Source organism: Phoca vitulina, unplaced genomic scaffold (genome assembly GCF_004348235.1).
Source record: "Phoca vitulina isolate PV1807 unplaced genomic scaffold, GSC_HSeal_1.0 scaffold22, whole genome shotgun sequence".
Lineage (NCBI taxonomy): Eukaryota > Metazoa > Chordata > Mammalia > Carnivora > Phocidae > Phoca > Phoca vitulina.
The window spans coordinates 31,985,990-32,003,742 of record NW_022589725.1 but is presented as its reverse complement, the minus strand read 5'-3'; the positions used below and the strand labels follow the sequence as shown (position 1 = coordinate 32,003,742).

The window sequence follows — 17,753 nt, the reverse complement described above, 5'->3', positions numbered from 1 at the left end:
TCTGGACCATGTTGAGAGACCTTTATTCACCCATCAGGTAGACAAAAAGTAAAAATCATCAGGTAGACAAAAATTTGTATGAAATCATATATAAGAAACTCAGTCACACTCGGATAAATTTTACATTGTATCTTGTGTGGTTGTTAAGTCAGTTCAAAACAGTCTATTTAAAGGCTATGACTTTTTCCTACCTGGTTTCAAAATTTCAGAAAACCATCACTGTATTGAAAGTAAGTTTCTCATTCTTGAAAAATACATTTGGATGATGAGAAGTAGCAAGAATAGTAGATTAACCACTGATTCAAGGTTCTAGTTTTTTTCCTTAGTTGGTCATTCACACTTGTGAGTCATCTACTTTTATTATCTGGCTTTCTTAGTGTCCATAAAGGTCTGACCTCCTGAATCAGTTTGGATGGTTGTATTATCCTAACAGAAAAAGACTCCATAACTCAAACTGTCTTAAAGATAAAAAAGAAATATTTTAATCTCATAAAGAAGAAGCTCATGGCAGGGCTGGCAGAGAATGTGGTTTTTATTCACACTCTCTCCATGATCCCCTACAGTTTTCCCTCCTCTGCTCTTTCCCTCTGGCAGGTTTTTCTTCCACACCCTGTTGATTATAAGATGGCTGCCAGCAGTGGGGTCACTGCCTTCCTTGTTCATGTTCAGAGACAACCCAGATATTTTCTGTAAAGCCCTTCCCTTTTGTCTGAGTGGGACAACCTAGGTTACTTGTCTCTCCTAGAACAATAACAAGGCACTAAGCTGGCTATGTGAATGGCCCAGGAGGGACATGACTGGCTTCCATGACAGAACACTTCCCTGGTACTGTGGATGGGACCAGCTTCCCGTGAGTCACCTGCGCTACAGGGGAGGAGGCACATGGAGCACTGGGGTTCCATTAGGGAGGGGGAATGGATGCTGGGCAGACAACTATCCAGGCCCAGTGCTACCACACCCTGCAGATGGCCGTACCTAGAAATGGTTGCTGCCATTGTATAGACTCTCAATATGCCTCACGGTGAGTTATTATAGTAGTTTTCTAGTGCTGCTATAGCAAATTACAAACTTTCAGTGGCTTGGAACAACACAAATTTATTATCTTGCAGTTTTGGAAGTCAGAAGTTCAAAATCAGTCTCAGTGTGGTAAAATCAGGGTGTTGGCAGGTCTGTGTTCCTTCTGGAGACTCTAGAGGAGAATCCATTTTCTTGCCTTGTCCAGCTTCTAGAGGCTGCCTGCATTCCCTGGCTTGCAGCCCTTCATTACATCACCTTTTCTCCCTCTGTTTCCATCTTCACATTGCCTTCTGTATCTGATCCTCCTATCTCCTGTGGATCCTCATGACTACATTGGGACCACCCAGATAATCCAGGATAATCTCTCCCTCTCACACCTTAATTTAATCACACCTGCTAAATCCCATTTGCCAGGTAAGGTAAGATACTCAAAGGTTCTGGGGATTAGGGCATGGACATCTTTGGGGGGGTCATTATTCAGCTGATCAGTTACCTCCTGTACTCCCTTCTGTGCCTCACAGCTCTTTTTCCCACTTCATCTCACATGTGTCTGTGTTCCTTTCTTCATATGCATTGTGCATGAGAAAAAGCAGCAATTTAAATAATTGAATATTAGATTTTGGAGACAGTTGTAGGAATAAAAGCACATATAATTTCATTTGTCTCCTGAAAGTTTTTGTTTGGAATTTCAAATTTAATATAATTTGGCCTATGTAAAGTGAATTACTTAATCAGTTGATCCAAATCTCTTTTCAAAGAATATACTGCTCTTGTAAAAGCCCTTCAAAACAATATTTTAAGTGCTGTTTCCAAATGGAGTTTACACTTTTGCTCTTATCACTGTATTAAAGGTCATGTTTGAGGGGTTTTTTGGTGTGTTTTTTTCCAAAGTGAATTTGCTTCCGGATCTAAAACTAATACCTTAACAGTATTTTTCACCAGGGAGGAGAGGACTTAGTGCATCTTCTAGACTAAGTTTTCTTACCACTTGTAGAATCTGGTATAACAAATACTCATGGGAGAATGAAAAGACAGTTGCTCTTACGTCCGTATACTATGTTGACAACAACAGCATAAACCTGAACAAAGCTGTACATTCTTGGTGCATCATTTCAGCTGAAAATGTGTTCAGTGAAGTATTGTTTAGTCCTTAGTAATTCATTTTTGTATGAGATAAAAGTACTTCATACATTAGAGAAAGCAGAGTGGTGATTTTAAGATTTCATCAGTGACCGTTCTTTACCAGTTCTATAAGCATATTAATTGACATTAAAACCCATAAAAGTCCATTTGGCAATGAAAAAAAATTTGAGATGATACCGGTTTTTTGTATGATATTTGTATGATAACCCTTAGTTACACTTTTTATTATGTCTGAATATACCCTTCAATAATGATTCATGGGCTGTGGGTTTCCTGAAATTGTATTTTGTGGGATGAACAGTTAGAAAAAGTGAATCCCACAAATTGACAACCCTATAGGAATTTGTATATTAATTTTTTTGTTGACTCCCACTCTAGTAATTTCTGTGTCCCAGAGCCTCTACCGAGGCAGTACAGGCTGCCCCCAACTGTGTAGGAGAATCATGACGGGGGCATTCAGTGGCATCAGGCATCACCACCAGCACAGTGGTTGCATCCTCTCGTTTCACACCTGCCTTGTGGGTGTCCCCCTTTAGCTTGACCCTGACAGTGAACAGGTCTGAGAAGAAACCAGATGTTGGGGAGGGTTGATGGGAAGGGTTAAGTGGCAGCTTGTATCATGCAATTTCCTGAACCCTTGCAGTGCAGGCCTGGGCCAAGCTGATAAGTCTGTTTCACAGACTAAGGCTTCATCATGTGCCAAAGAAGTGAAAACCATTTTTGCATCTGCCACCAGAATCAACTAATACTAAATAATAGTTGAGAATTCCAGCTTGATTGTAGCGGGTGGAAAATGGACCTCTCTCTGTGGTTAATTCTTATGTATGCTTTTACTGTTAATCTTCATAAAAGAGACAAGAAATGAGGAAACTTGGATTATCAGTTTGTGTTCACTCTTAATCACTCACTGTAGTTATAAACGTCTGTCAAAACATATAGATGTTTTCAGAAAGTAGCCTTCTGCGGAGGGAGTAGGGACTAAGACTAAGGAAAGCATTGTTCTATCAAGAGAAGTCGTTTTCAGTTTATGGCAGATGGGAAATCCATCTCTTATGTCCTATTTGGATAACAGAGTTCACTTTTAATTTTTTTAAACTTATTTTGATTTTTTTAATTGAAGTATAGTTGACACACAATGTTATGTTAGTTTCAGGTGTACAACATAGGATTTGACAAGTCTGTATGTTATGCTGTGCTCTACCATCGACCATATTCCCTATGCTGTGCCTTTCATCCCGTGACTTATTAATTTCATAACTGGAAGCTTATGTCTCCCATTGCCCTTCACCCATTTTGCTTCTTCACCCACTGCCTCCTCTTTGGCAACTTACCAGTTTGTTCTATGTATTTATGGGTCTGTTTCTGTTTTTCAGTATGTTCAGAGCACTTTTTAAAAATTACTTGGTGCCTTTAAACATATATCTTTGTTTACATTATTTTAGCTACCTAATTGCTGTGTTACCCAATTAGTTATCTAATGACTTCAAAACTTGGTGGCTTAAAACAACAACCCTTTTGTCGTGTTACATATACTTTTTGGGTCAGAAATTTGGGCAGGATCTGGTTGGACAATTCTTGTGCTTCATACGGCGTTAACTGAGGTCAGTGGGTGGTGGTCTTCAGCTGGCGGCTGGTTGGTCTGGAGGGTTCAGGATGACTTTATTCACATGCCTGTTACTTTGATGGGTGCAGTTGGAAGGCGGGGCTCAGCTGGGCCTCTCTAACAGGGTCGTTGGACTTCTTCCCTGGCTGCTCAGAGCTCCAGTACCAAATGTTCCAAGAGATGGGAAGTGGTAACTGTCAACCTCTTGGACCTGGGCCTGAAACTGGCACAGGTCTCTTCCACTCTATTCCACTGGTTAACACAGTCACAGAGCCCATGTGGATCAAAGGGAAGGGGGAATCATAGAATTTGTGATCATTTTTAATTTGCTATATATGTACATATGTACATGGATTTTTTTTCCCTCTTTCTTTGGCCTGTGGGGGAGAATGGGAGTTATTGATCAAAGAGTCACAGGTTATTGAGCCACAAGAGAGACATTAGACTTAATCCAACCTTCATAGTTTACAGATTAAATATATATGTCAGTAAAAATGAGTAAAATTTTATTTTTCTATGAAGATAGTTGATGCATCAAAAGGATGAAATAATTTCTATAGGACAGCTCATCTGACAGTATGACAGTACCTTTGATAAGCCACACAGACTTAGTAGCTAAGGCATGAAGAGAAAAATTATTATAAATATAATCTTCCATTAATTTTCCCTAGAGATTGCTATTTGGATATGTGCTTTCAAACTGTCCTTGGTAGTTACTGAAATTACTATTTTGTACTACTCATATCTTATCATTTGTTGTAAAAAATATTCACAGTGGGTAGAATTTTAGTGGTATTTGGGTTATACATTTTTGACACTTAAAATGATAGTGGAATTTACAAAAATGAAGCAAAATTATACGTGTATTATATTTGGAGGAAACCTTTAATTCTATGGGGAGATGAGAGCAGAAATCCACAATAAACATGTGAGTCATTGCATGAATTATTTTATTTTTTTTGTGCTCTTAAAGCCTTCTAAATATTTAACGTTTTGTAAGTATTTCAGTTAAGTTCAATGTGAGATTCTGAATATAAAACTCAGATCAAGATTCTTCTCATACAATACCCTCTAAAGATCTTGACACTCCTCCATCAGGTGTCACTTAGTCTCATGAATCAAATGATGCTTTCCAACATTGTGGCTGCAAAAAATCCACTGAACTTTCAAATCTCTGTGACCATAGAGTAACTGCTGAATTTAGAAACCAAAGGTGATCATAGTATAAATTCATTGACACAATTTGTACTATGATTTTGCAAATATAAGTTAAAGTTTTTAGGTTGAGAAAATTTCACAGCTTCCCTCCCTGCAATAATTTAGTGTTTTCCTGTTAAAATAACCAAGTTGGGGAGGGGTTAGCTGGTGAATTGGGAAATTGGTGAGTACACGTCTGGGGCCCCTTGTGCTTCGAGCAGTGCTGGTGTCTAGCTTGCCTTCAAGTTGATGGTAACTAGAGTTCTTTAAAATAAAGCAAGTCTTCAGTTTCACTGGGTGTTCTTGTGTGTCAAAGAGGCTCACTCAGAAGTGGTAATGGCTTTCTTCCAGACTGTTGGTGGTGGTGTGGGGCAAGAGAGGGTGCCGGCGGAGCTGGATGGCGGCGGGCCTGCAGAGCAGGACAAAAACCATTCCAACAGCAGCACCTTGTCTGACCGAAGACTCAGCAACTCCAGCCTTTGTAGCATTGAAGAAGAGCACCGCACTGTGTATGAAATGGTGCAGCGGATTCTCTTGTCAACACGAGGTTATGTCAACTTTGTGAATGAAGTCTTTCGTCAGGTTAGTGTGTGTGTGTGTGTGTGTGTTTGTGTGCATGTGTGTTGTAAGTTCATGAAATTGAAGAGAGTTTTGTTCATGTTCTTTTGCTCATAGTACTGCAAGAAATACTATTGATAAGTTGGGCTACATTGCAGGACTGAATAATGATCCCTCTAATCCTGCTTTTAATTTGTCATGTGGAGTGTTGTGATTATGTTTATGATTTTTTAAGATTTTTTGTAAAATTTCTACACATGGAGGGGAAATTCTATATATGAGCAAATCATCCCCAAAATACCCTCATGTGTCCATAAGAAACTTGAAACCCGGAGGTAGGTGGGAAGAAAGCCCTTGCTGAGTACTCATCAACAAATGAACATGGCAAAGAGGAGCCCCAGGCTGGTGTTGTCCTGAGGGCCCGAGGGAGCTCTGTGGAGGCCCTGCAGACGGTTGTACTTTCCCTGCAAACACCCATGGAATGCACGTGTGATAGAAGTATTTATGACATAAGAGGAAAAAGCTGGGAAGGGAGGGGAATAAGGGGAAAGCAAGGGCTGACACTGATAGAGCAGCCGGGTGGTGGACACTGTGGTGGTGGGTGAAAAGGAAGGGGAAGTGCAAACAAGAAAGAAGGGTGCAAGTGAGGAAGAAGACAGCAGAGATAGATCAGAGGCCAGCAACGATTAGCAGCCCTGAGCGACAACCGGGGCTGGCTCTGCCCCCCAGGGGACCTTGGGCATTGTCTGGAGACATTTTTGGTTGTCACAACTGGGAAGAGGGCAGTGCTACTGGCATCTAGTGGGTAGTAGCCAGTGATTCTCCTATAGGCACAGGACAGGGCCTCCATTCCACTACCCCATGACAGAGAACATCAGGCCCCAGTGTCAGTAGTGCTGCTGTGGGGAAACTCGGACAGAGGAAGCAGAACCCGTGGTGCAGGGAAAGACAGTAGCTCTGTGGTGTGGGGTGGAGCCGCTGGCCACCTGCCTCTTGGTACCGGTGCCCTGGGAGACAGAGCCTGGCTCTTCTGTGGGTGTGTTAATGTGATGGGGAGTAGCTTTTGAGTCTGGGCACCTGCACAGAGGGTGAGGCCCATGAATGGCAGAGACCATGACTGGTGGGGAGAAGGGGAGGAGTCCTGTGCCCACACGTGAAGCATGTATGCGCACCATGAAGAGCTTTTTGTGGAGGGGCAAGACTTCTGATAGTGATTAACCCCTTCACTTCGGAGACTGTCATTAAGGAGAAATCAGCCAAGAATGAAAGTCCCAGTGTAATCCATAGCAATCTGGAGGTTTTACCTTATTTTGTATTTTAATGAATAAAAATGTTTGACTTAAGAAAATATTAGTTTAAGCTTCAATGAAAATTCCCCTTATAAAATATTTTTCTGGTTTTGGATCTCAGCACTGCCTTGGTTCTTCCTACTCCCTAACTGAGTCTTCTCTGTCTCATTTCTTGGCCCCTTTTTATTTGACCCCAGATTCCAAGAGTCAAGCAAGATTCTGGGCTTGAGCCTCTTCTGTAACTCCACACTTGCTTCCCTAGGGCCTTCAACTGCTTGTGCAGAGCCAGCAGCTCCGTGGCATGAGACTCCCAGTCAAGCCTTTTGTCTGGACCTTGCTTCTTGTTTGCACACTTGCGTTTTGAAATGCCCACTGGTGATCTTGTCTGATATACTAGTGGTGTCTTAATGATAATGAAGCGAAAGCTTAGCTTAGTTTCTTCCATAACATCAGCTTCTCCTCATGACCTGACCACTTCTTTAACGGGACTCGTGTTCTTATGTGCATATTAATTTTCGCCCTCCTGTGCTCCTTGTCTCCTGCTCCTCCTGTAAGCCATCACTGGGCAAGTCATGCAGGAGGCTTTCTCACTCCCGCTCCCTCCTTTTCCTTTGACTATGGTTAGCAGCATGCTCCCTGGAGCCCCACACCTGCTATGTCATCCCTTTCTAACCTATACTGTATATGTCATGCTGCCAAAATATTCTTTTATCATAATAATCCCTGATTTAAAAATCTACCCTATTCTCTTCATTAATGTTGCCCTGTTGGGTTCCTGTTGTACACATGGAAGGTACTTGGTAACCATTTAATTTGATTTGAAATCATCAAGGTCCTAGAGGGCATATAATTGAGGATAGGGGTCATATAGAGTAAAGGACCAGATAATAATATTTCAGACTTTGTTGATCGTGTGGGCTCGGTTGCAGCTCCTCAGCTCTGTTTTCACAGTGAGAAAGGAGCCGTGGGCAGCACGTAACAAAGAAACATGGCTGTGTTCATAAAGAACTTTATGAAAGTCACTTGGCAGGCTGGATTTGGATGACAGGCCATAGTTTGCAGACCCTGATCTGTAGCAATGTTTTAAGCTCTGGATGCCAGTGCTTACTATAAGACTAGATATGATTGACAAAGCTTATAAATTTTGCACACGAGATACATGCTAAACTGATGTGGTTTTACCTCTATTGTGTAAATTGTTAATTTATCATATGGACAGTTCTGTCTGTATCCATTATTGGCATGAGTATGCTCTAAATTCCGTTCTGAAGTAGCTTGGGCCATGGAGGTAACTGCAAACTACTTATGACTGAACTTCTGAGACATCTTTGTGCCGTGAAGCAAAAAAACATTTTATTTACATTTTATCATTATTCTTCATCAAATCTAATTTGAAAGCGTATATGTGAAATTTAAAATATAGTGTTGTGCTAGTTAAAATACTAGGTAGAGATGCTTGTAGGGGCATGGTTTTAACATTGTGTTCTATTGCCCTCTTGTGGTCAATGATGAATTTTTATTTTCTGGATGGCAAAATGTGACTCCTTTCCTAGTGATTTCTTTTTCAATTTTAAAGTGTTCAGAGACTATTAAATATTTAGGCCTAAAGGCCATTCAAGTTTAAAATGTACATTCAGGAAGCACATGTTCTCAGTGGGGAGGTAAGGTGTGTGTGTGCACTGGAGAACTGTGCATGATGGCAGATCAGATGTCCACGTGTGTGACATGGAAATAAATGCTGATGAGGGGCCCCGGGGGCAGAGAGGCTCGTGGCAGGGCTAACCGTGCAAGTCTTCTTGGACTGGATGGTTTAGTGGGTTGCAGGCAGTGGAAATAGATGGTAACTGAGGGAGACGAGGTTCAAACTCAGGGCAGCCTCAGTTTACTGCTGCCCCAAGCAGGCAGGCTAGCAGTGAGTGGTAGAGGCTTCAGGTGGGCCAGTTCTGGTCTTGGGGTCACTCTGCTGGAAACTTGTCTTCTTACCAGTGTTTTTCAGACTACTTGTTGTGACCATTTTTAGGTCATGAAATCAACTTATCAAAAGCCAGTATTTTGGGGTGCTTGGGTGGCTCAGCTGGTTAAGTGTCTGCCTTCGTTCGGCTCAGGTCATGATCTCCAGGTTCTGGGATCTAGCCCCACGTTGGGCTCCCAGCTCAGCGAGGAGTCTGCTTCTCCCTCTCCCTGTCCCCCTGCTTGTGCTCTTTCTCTCTCTTTCTCTCTCAAATGAATAAATTAAATCTTTAAAAAAAGTTTTTTAAATAATGGAATAGAATAAAATAGACCAAAACATTTCAGAGTGTACTGCATGTTCTAAGGATTAGTATTTCTTTGTGAAACTTCTAAAACAATATTTATTTATGTATATACTATATATAAATGCATATATGCCTCTGTAATATGTCTTACTTAGGTTATAGGTCTGAAAAGTTCAAAGCACTGCTCTAAAGGTTATTTGTTGATTACATTGTTCTGTTTGTTGTTGGTTTTGTTTTAAAGAATATTTTATTTTTAAAAAAGCTAATGTTCATTAGATAAACACAGTCTCAAGCAAATCACTCAAAATACTGCCATTAAGCAACAACTGTTGATGTTAGAAGAGTATCATTCCAGGTATTTCTATATGTGTATATTTGGCTGCTGGCCTGGCTACCTAGATAAGCAGGTAAGAGCCTGGCAGAGAGGAGATGGGTAAGGCAGGATATAAACAGACAGAGAGCAGCCTGGCAGACAGACAGGAAGGCTTACAGATGAGCTGATAGACATAAACAAACTGGCAGGCAGGTGTAGAAGATCAGACAGGTGGAGGTAGACAGGCCAGCTGGCAGAGGTGGAAGTGAGTGGGGTGGTGTAGATGCACAGGTGCATATAGGTGCAGACAGAGAATGTAGCAGGCAGTTAAAGATGGACAGACAGACAGACAGACAGCCTTGGACGGGTGAAGGTAAAACCAGACAGAGGTTGACAGAGGTGAAGGCAGAGGCAAGGGGAGGGTATGTGGAAGTGCCGGGGAGGGGTTGAGAGACTGACAGATAACTTTATGACAATGGAATCTTTAATTCTTAATGATTCTTTCATGTATTTTTAATGAAGAGCTCTGAATTTTATTTTATTTGAATTTAACAGAAGAAAAGAAAATAAAGAGAAACAGAATTGTTAGAAATTCAAATAAACATTTCTTTACCACAAGAAATATTAATTACTAAAAGATTTATCTATAATGAGAAGATTATAATCACATTAAGGTGGTGGAATTACTTTTATCCCCATGGTGTAATTTTAGATAGCACTAGCTGAAGAAGTTATCAGCCTTGTATTTTCTTCAGCCTCCTCTCCCCATCCACTTATTTCATTATATTATAAATTGATAGCCTAAATTTACCATTATTTGTGGTCAGTTTTGGAATCCTAATGTGCAGAATTGTTTAGTTTTGGTTCTGAATTTAGATAGACTCTTTCCTCCTGGTGTCCTCAGTCCTAACATGCTTGCTTTGATTGACTTCTTGGATGGCCTCGTTTTATCATCAAGTGGGTGTTTTCAAGAAGGTGTCTTGAGGCTCTAGTCCCTGAGTTCTTTTGTGATGAGGAATGTTTTCCTTTTGCCTTTCCACATGAACAGCAGTTTAGCTGGGTATAATAATTTCAGGTGACCCTTTCTTCCAATTAGGAATTTGTAAGTCAAAACTTTTCTAGAATTTTCAGTATGAATACCTTCAACATGTTTAAAGTAATAAAAGACAAGCTTGGAAATGTTTCCAGGAAACAAGAAATTGTTACAAATGACTAAGCAGATTTGAATAATAAGATAATAGAACTTCTAGAAATGAAAAAAAATGTAATATTGAAATAGTAAAGGAAAACCTCAGTGGGTGAGTTTAATAGCAGGTTAGGTACAACTGAGAACAAATTAAACAGATGGATAGATCTGAAGAAATTATCCTGAATGTCCCTCAGAGAGACAAAGATGAAAAATATGAGAGGTTGAGACATGGAGAATATGGTGAGAAGGTAGGAAGCATGAGTTCCACTCTCCTCTATCCTTATTATTTTTTATCTGCTGTTCTGCAAGTTACTGAGAATATCCTACTATGACTGTGGATTGGTCTATTTTTTTTTTCAAAGTCTATCAGTATTTGCTATATATATATGTGTGTGTGTATGTATTTCAAAGTCTATCAGTATTTGCTATATATATGTATATGTGTATATATACATACACATGTGTATGTATATATTTGAGGCAAAATTATTAGTTTTAGTATAGATTCACAAATATATGTTCCTTTGAATTGAATCTTTCATCAGTAAGAATTTTTCCTCTTTATCTCTAGTAATGCCTTTTTTTTTTTTTTTGGCCTCAAAGTCAGTCTTGCCTATTCTTAATATAGCTCTACCAGTTTTCTTTTGGCTAGTTGTCTGCATGGTATATCTCTTTCTAACTTTTTACTTTCAATCTCTCCATATTCATATGTTTTGGATGTCCTCTTATATATGGCATATAGTCTTTTTAATAGTTTTTAAAATCATACCTTATAATTTCTATCTTTTGATTGGAGCATTATTCCCTTTACAGTTGATATAACAACTACTGTAATTGTGTTTGTTTACTATCTTACTTTCTGCTTTCTAATTGTATTGAATTCTCTCAGGCTGGTTGTTTTTAGCATCCCATTTTTCTCCTCTAGCTTAGTATTTTTATACTCATTTGTAATATTTTAATTGTTAACATCCCTAACTTAAAATCTAGCATGAATTTCAACTTTTACACTGTAGGTCTGCACTCCAGTTCCATTTATTCCTTCTCAGTTCATATGCCCCTGCTATGTACAGATTTGCCTCGACTCACGATGCAGTTACGTCCTGATAAACCCATCATAAGTTGAAATACCCCCATAAGTCAAAAATGCATTTAATACACCTAACCTACCAAACGTCATAGCTTAATCTCAGCTACCCTGAACACACTCAGAACACTTACTTTAGCCTACAAGTTGGGCAAAATCATCTAACACAAAGCCTAGCTTATAATAAAGTATTAAATATCTCATGTAATTTATTATTTGAGATTATTCCATACTGGAAGTGAAAAACAGAATGGTTATATGGGTACAAAATGGTTGTAATTGTATCAGTTGTTTATCCTTGTGGTCCCAGGGTTGACTGGGAGCTGTAGCCCCTGCTACCACCCAGCACCACAGCGAGTATCATACTACATATCCCTAGCCCAGGAAAAGATCAAAATTCAAAGTACAGTTTCTACTGAATATGCATTATTTTTGCACTATCATAAAGTTGAAAACTTCTAAGTTGGACCACTGTAAGTTGAGGACCACCTGTATTTGACTTCCATATTATGAATATATATATTATTCATATATATACACATATATTATCTCTTTTGTAACTATTATTTTACCCAGTTTTATTCTTTTTATTCATATATATTCATATTTATATTTTATTCATTTAGATTTATCCAAATAATTACCCTTTTATTGCGTTTTTATCTCTTCCTGAATCTCTGATCCAGGATTATTTTCCTTCTGCCTAAAGAATAACTTTTAGTATTTCCCTTAGGTTAGATGTCCTGGTAAAAGTTTTTCTCATTTCTGTATCTGAAAATTTCTCTATTTTGCTTTTGTTTTTGAAGTGCAGTTTTTCTGGATAGTGAATTCTACATGGGCAGCTGTTTTCTCTTTGCACATTGAATATTTGTTCCATTGTTTCTTTGAGAAGTCATGTGAGGTCATGTGGTTGCTCCTTTGGAGGAAATGTCTCTTTTTTCCTCTGGAAGCTTATAAGATTTTCTGATTGTTCTTGGTTTTCAGCAGTTTTACTGCAATGTACTCTGTATTTACCCTGCTTGTGTTTGTGATTCTTGAATCTGTGGATTGACATCTTTTACCAATTTTGGCAAAATTCTCAGCCATTCTCTCCTCAAGTATCATTTCTGCCCCTTTTTGCTAATCTTCTTTCCTTGTGCATCTGCAGCCATGCATAAGATCAGCTTTTCATTGTGTTCTCTCTCTTGCCTTCCCTTCTGTGTTAGCCATCCTTTCATCTTGCCGTGCTTCATTCTGGGTGTTTCCTTCGGATTTTTCATCCAGTTTTCAGCCATGTCCATTCTGTTGTCAACCCACACACACTGAGTTTTTAATTTTGGTTATTTCATTTTTCAATTCCATTTACATTTCTTTTTGAAACTTTCTTTATCCTGATTTCCTATGTGTTTAAAGTATTGTCTGGTTTTTATTGTGGTTTTGTTAATATTGACTTCTTTTCTCATATTTCTTTTTTTTTTTTTTTAAAGATTTTATTTATTTATTTGACAGAGAGAGCACAAGTAGGCAGAGTGACAGGCAGATGGAGAGGGAGAAACAGGCTCTCCGCCGAGCAGGGAGCCGGATGTGGGGCTTGATCCCAAAACCCCAGGATCATGACCTGAGCCGAAAGCAGCCGCTTAATGGACTGAGCCACCCAGGCGCCCCTTTTTCTCATATTTCTGATTTTTAATTAATATGCTACATAATATTAACCAGTTTGTACAAATAATTTGGGTTTTACTATGATTTTATTTTCCTACAGAAAAAATTTCTATTTGCTTCCTGGGGGGAGGATAACATGATATACCTCAATTTACCTCATTGTCTACATTTTTCAAACCTCATCACGTGGTCCACTTAAGATTTGTGCATTTCATTATTTATAAATTTTATGTAAAGTACCATAAAAAATTTTGAGCTCTAATCAGTGATACGCATGTTGAAATATTTGGGGGTGAAATGTACTGATGTCTGCAGATTTCTTTGAAATGCATCAAAAATAAGATGGATTGAGAGAAGGATAAATAGGGGTGGATTGCAGATATGTGGTAAACAAATCTAGCAAATGCTAATGGTAGAATCTAGGCGGCAGTATATAGATAATCACTTTAAAGTATTTCTACTTTTTTGTATGTGTGAAAATATTTGTAATAAAATTTGGAACAAAATTAGAGTGGGACACCATTGTACTTCGTCATACTCTGTTGATCTTTCTTGAGATACAAGTCAGAATATTTGTTACATTGATATGTTACAGTCTTGTTATAACACAGACTCCTCTATTCTGGACTTGCAACGATGCAACATCGTTGGAAATTTATATATTGCATGAACCCTTGTTACACTGAAATCTGCCTGTAATTGGATCCTGTGGCATGAACATTAAGGACAGTATTAAATCTCTGAATCTTGAGATCTCAAGACCTAGAATCATCACTAACTTACTTTGTAACCTTGGGAAAATATCTCAGGTGTTCTGAGCCTCAGCTTAATTCCTCATCTATGGAATGAAAGCATTTCCTGTAGTATTGAGTTCCTCTCCTTTGTGTTTACCCCTCAGACAGAAATATTCCTTAGATCTGATACTCAAAAGGCAAATACATTTCTCCTTTACCTTTTGGCTTATATTTTTGGAATCTTACATTAAATCAGAATTCTTACATGCATATGTGTAAAGAGATTCTTTAATGTTAAGTTCATGGGGTACCTGTGTAGCTCAATCGGCTAAAGTCTGACTCTTGGTTTTGGCTCAGGTAGTGATCTCAGCATCATGGGATTGAGCCCCGCGTCAGGCTCTGCGCTCAGTGCTGGAGTCTGCTTGCCCTCTCCCTCACCTTCTGCCCCTTCCCCTGTTGTGCACATGCTCGCTCTCTCTCTCTCTAAAATAAATTTGAAAAATCTCAAAAAAAATAAAAAAGTTCACATAAATGTGCACAATGCTACAACTGGCCTGGGACTCTCTTTAATGTATTTTCTGAGAGCCAACATTCACCAGCATACCAGTGAGTACAGAACACCTGAGTACAGTCTTTACTCACTGGTATGCTGGTGAATATTGGCTCTCAGAAAGGGAAGGGAAGGTGTAAGGGAGGGAGGAAATAAAGAAGGAAGGAAGAGAAAGACAAAAAAAAAAAAGAAAGAAAGGCTCCAATTATTAGCATTTGTCAACTTCTGTGGTGTAAATACTCCCTCTGTCACCTACACAACATCCCTGAACATGGATTGGGCAGAGGTGTGGCAGTTGGCTGCAGCTGGCTGCGGTAGTATCTCTGTTGTCTTATAATCAATTTCTAATTCATTGGGAAAGCTTCCCAGTTGTGTAACTGTTATTGTCTGTATAGCCAATTAAAGTATCTGTGTAGGTGTGCATGTTGGCTATTTTTGTGAAAAAATTATTCAGAATGCAGAAGTTATTTTTAAATTGCATGACATTTTCTGGCCCAATTGAAAATGCCTTTTTTCCTCAGCAAGTTTGGTGTGCACAAAAATATGTGGCCCTGTATGTTTCAGAGGAAAGTCTGAAATTGGTGATGGTGATTGGAAATGTCTGTTATGTGCCTGTTACAGTGATCTGAGCAGGTGTGGAGTTAAAGGGAGTCTTCTCTTCTTATTTTAGGCATTTTTGTTGCCTTCCTGTGACATAGCTATAACAAGGAAGGTAGTTCAAGTGTACAGAAAGTGGATCCTCCAGGACAAACCTGTGTTCATGGAAGAACCAGATAAGAAAGAAGCTGCCCAAGAAGATGCTGAAAAATTAGGATTTTCAGAGACTGACAGCAAAGAGGTAATATGTTATCACTTGTTGTTTCAGTTGGGAGTACACATATTTTAGCAAAGTATGCCCGGTCAGGCAAAGGTGCTGGTCAGTGGGACATAGACCAGCGGGGCTCTTTTATCATAGCTGATGCTCTCAAGTTGCTGAGTTCCATGAGGATCTGCTACAGTGAGGCTGCTTCTGGGCTCTATTCAGGGTCATTGATCCCCTACTAACCCTCAGGCTTGGTCTGTGTGTTCATGGCAGCTTCATTATTCACTGTTGCGTGAGAATTGTTTTATAAACCACATTTTACACGTCTCTGTATGAAACTAAAAATGTCACTGCCTTATTGGTATTGACATGTTTAAATAAATAGCATTTGAGAAACTAAATATAGAATGTTTTGGCAGTCTTGTCTTGTGCAGTGGCCTGTTCCAGAGCAGTTGAAAGGTCTAACCTAATAATGAGTGCTATCTCCTCCATTAAGAAGCCTCACTGCAGGGCTGGGTGCTCTCCTCAGAGTGAGAGCTGTTGGAATGGAACTTTTAGTCCTGGTTAGGTAAAGCTTAGAGGCTGGATAAATCTAAAAGAGCCAAGATGTCCATTGACAGATGAATGGATAAAGAAGATGTGGTCTATATATACAATGGAATATTATGCAGCCATCAAAAGGAATGAAATCTTGCCATTAGCAATGACGTGGATGGAACTGGAGAGTGTTATGCTGAGTGAAATAAGTCAATCAGAGAAAGACATGTATCATATGATCTCACTGATATGAGGAATTCTTAATCTCAGGAAACAAACTGAGGGTTGCTGGAGTGGTGGGGGGTGGGAGGGATGGGGTGGCTGGGTGATAGACATTGGGGAGGGTATGTGCTATGGTGAGCGCTGTGAATTGTGCAAGACTGTTGAATCACAGACTGGTACCTCTGAAACAAATAATACATTATATGTTAAAAAAAAAAGATAGTAGGAAGGGAAAAATGAAGGGGGGGAATCGGAGGGGAAGATGAACCATGAGAGACTAGGGACTCTGAGAAACAAACTGAGGGTTCTAGAGGGGAGGGTGGTGGGGGGATGGGTTAGCCTGGTGATGGGTATTAAAGAGGGCACGTACTGAATGGAGCACTGGGTGTTATATGCAAACGATGAATCATGGAACACTACATCAAAAACTAATGATGTAATGTATGGTGATTAACATAACAAAATAAAATTTAAAAAAAAACTAATGATGTATCTTGGCTAAAATAACATAATAAAATTTAAAAAAATAAATAAAAGTGTGTATTTGTTGCAGCAATTAGCAACAAACATTTAAAACTGTAATCAAAGGCATATCACTTTTAAATATCTGTATTAATTCCATAATTTTGATTTTTTAATATTGGTGAAATCATTTTAACTGGTCATGAGGTCAAAATGAATAGATAAGTAAATGGAATTTATCACACAATTTTAAAGGTCTGTGTTACAGACTCATTCAGTCATTGGACCTTTGTTTATTTCTTCAGCACGTACTAAACGCTAGGCACTATTTTAGGTGCTGGAGGTGGTGAACAAAATGGAAAAAAACACTTGTCCTCCTAAAACCTATATTCTCATAAATTTTGGTGAGTGTAAGGAATTAAATATGCAAACATGTATTCTTCCCCCTCCGTTAATTGATTTTTATCTTCTAAAGACCTCATCTGAAGGTTCTCGTCATAAGCGATCTTCCAGTTGGGGACGAACATACTCCTTCACGAGTGCAGTGAGCAGAGGATGTGTGACAGAAGAGGAAAATAAGAACGTGAAAGCCGGGGTCCAGGCTATGCTGCAGGTACGCAGGCAGCTGGAGACATAGAGACCTCCAGTTGGAGGCAATTTGAACATTTTGTTTATTGTGATAGCCTCATTAAAGTATGGTGATATTTTTATCTACCTGTCAGTAAACAGCTCTTAAGTTCCCATTCTGAGTTTTCTTCCTGACTACTCACCTTCAATTTGTAAAGATTTTTTTCTAGTCGAAGGAGACCCTATGAGCTGGTTGCAGGTTTTTGAGAGGGATTATTATGCAGTGAATGTGAAATGACTGAGATCCAAATCTTAAAAAGTATCTTCTGAACACATACGGGGAGTTAGTCAGTCACCTGGACTCTAATTTGCAAGACCAGCATGATGATTATATAATCTTATAAGGAATATTCTTCTTAAAAATTGCCTGTTTATGAAGAATGATGATAAATGCTCTAATTTTTAAATATTTATCTGTATGAATATATAAAATAGAACCGATGCCATTTGGGAACAGTGGAAAGAACAACTTTGGCTGATCACTTAATCTTCCCAGACCTCAGGTTTTTATCTCAAAAATGGGGATTGAG

At 39.1% G+C, this 17,753-nt stretch overlaps 1 protein-coding gene across 13 annotated transcripts in view; it reads left to right on the top strand.

Annotated features, from left to right (window-relative positions):
• Positions 1-17,753, top strand: part of RALGAPA2 (Ral GTPase activating protein catalytic subunit alpha 2) — a 336,447-nt gene that overhangs the window by 82,620 nt on the left and 236,074 nt on the right. For 12 of the 13 annotated variants that reach the window (XM_032419573.1, XM_032419574.1, XM_032419572.1 and 9 more), the window contains 3 exons: positions 5,312-5,542; positions 15,244-15,411; positions 17,072-17,209. In XM_032419573.1, coding sequence (XP_032275464.1) covers positions 5,312-5,542; positions 15,244-15,411; positions 17,072-17,209 — 537 coding nt within the window. Of the gene's footprint in view, positions 1-242; positions 851-5,311; positions 5,543-15,243; positions 15,412-17,071; positions 17,210-17,753 lie in introns of those variants that run through there. The other variant, XM_032419582.1, reaches the window with a different exon arrangement.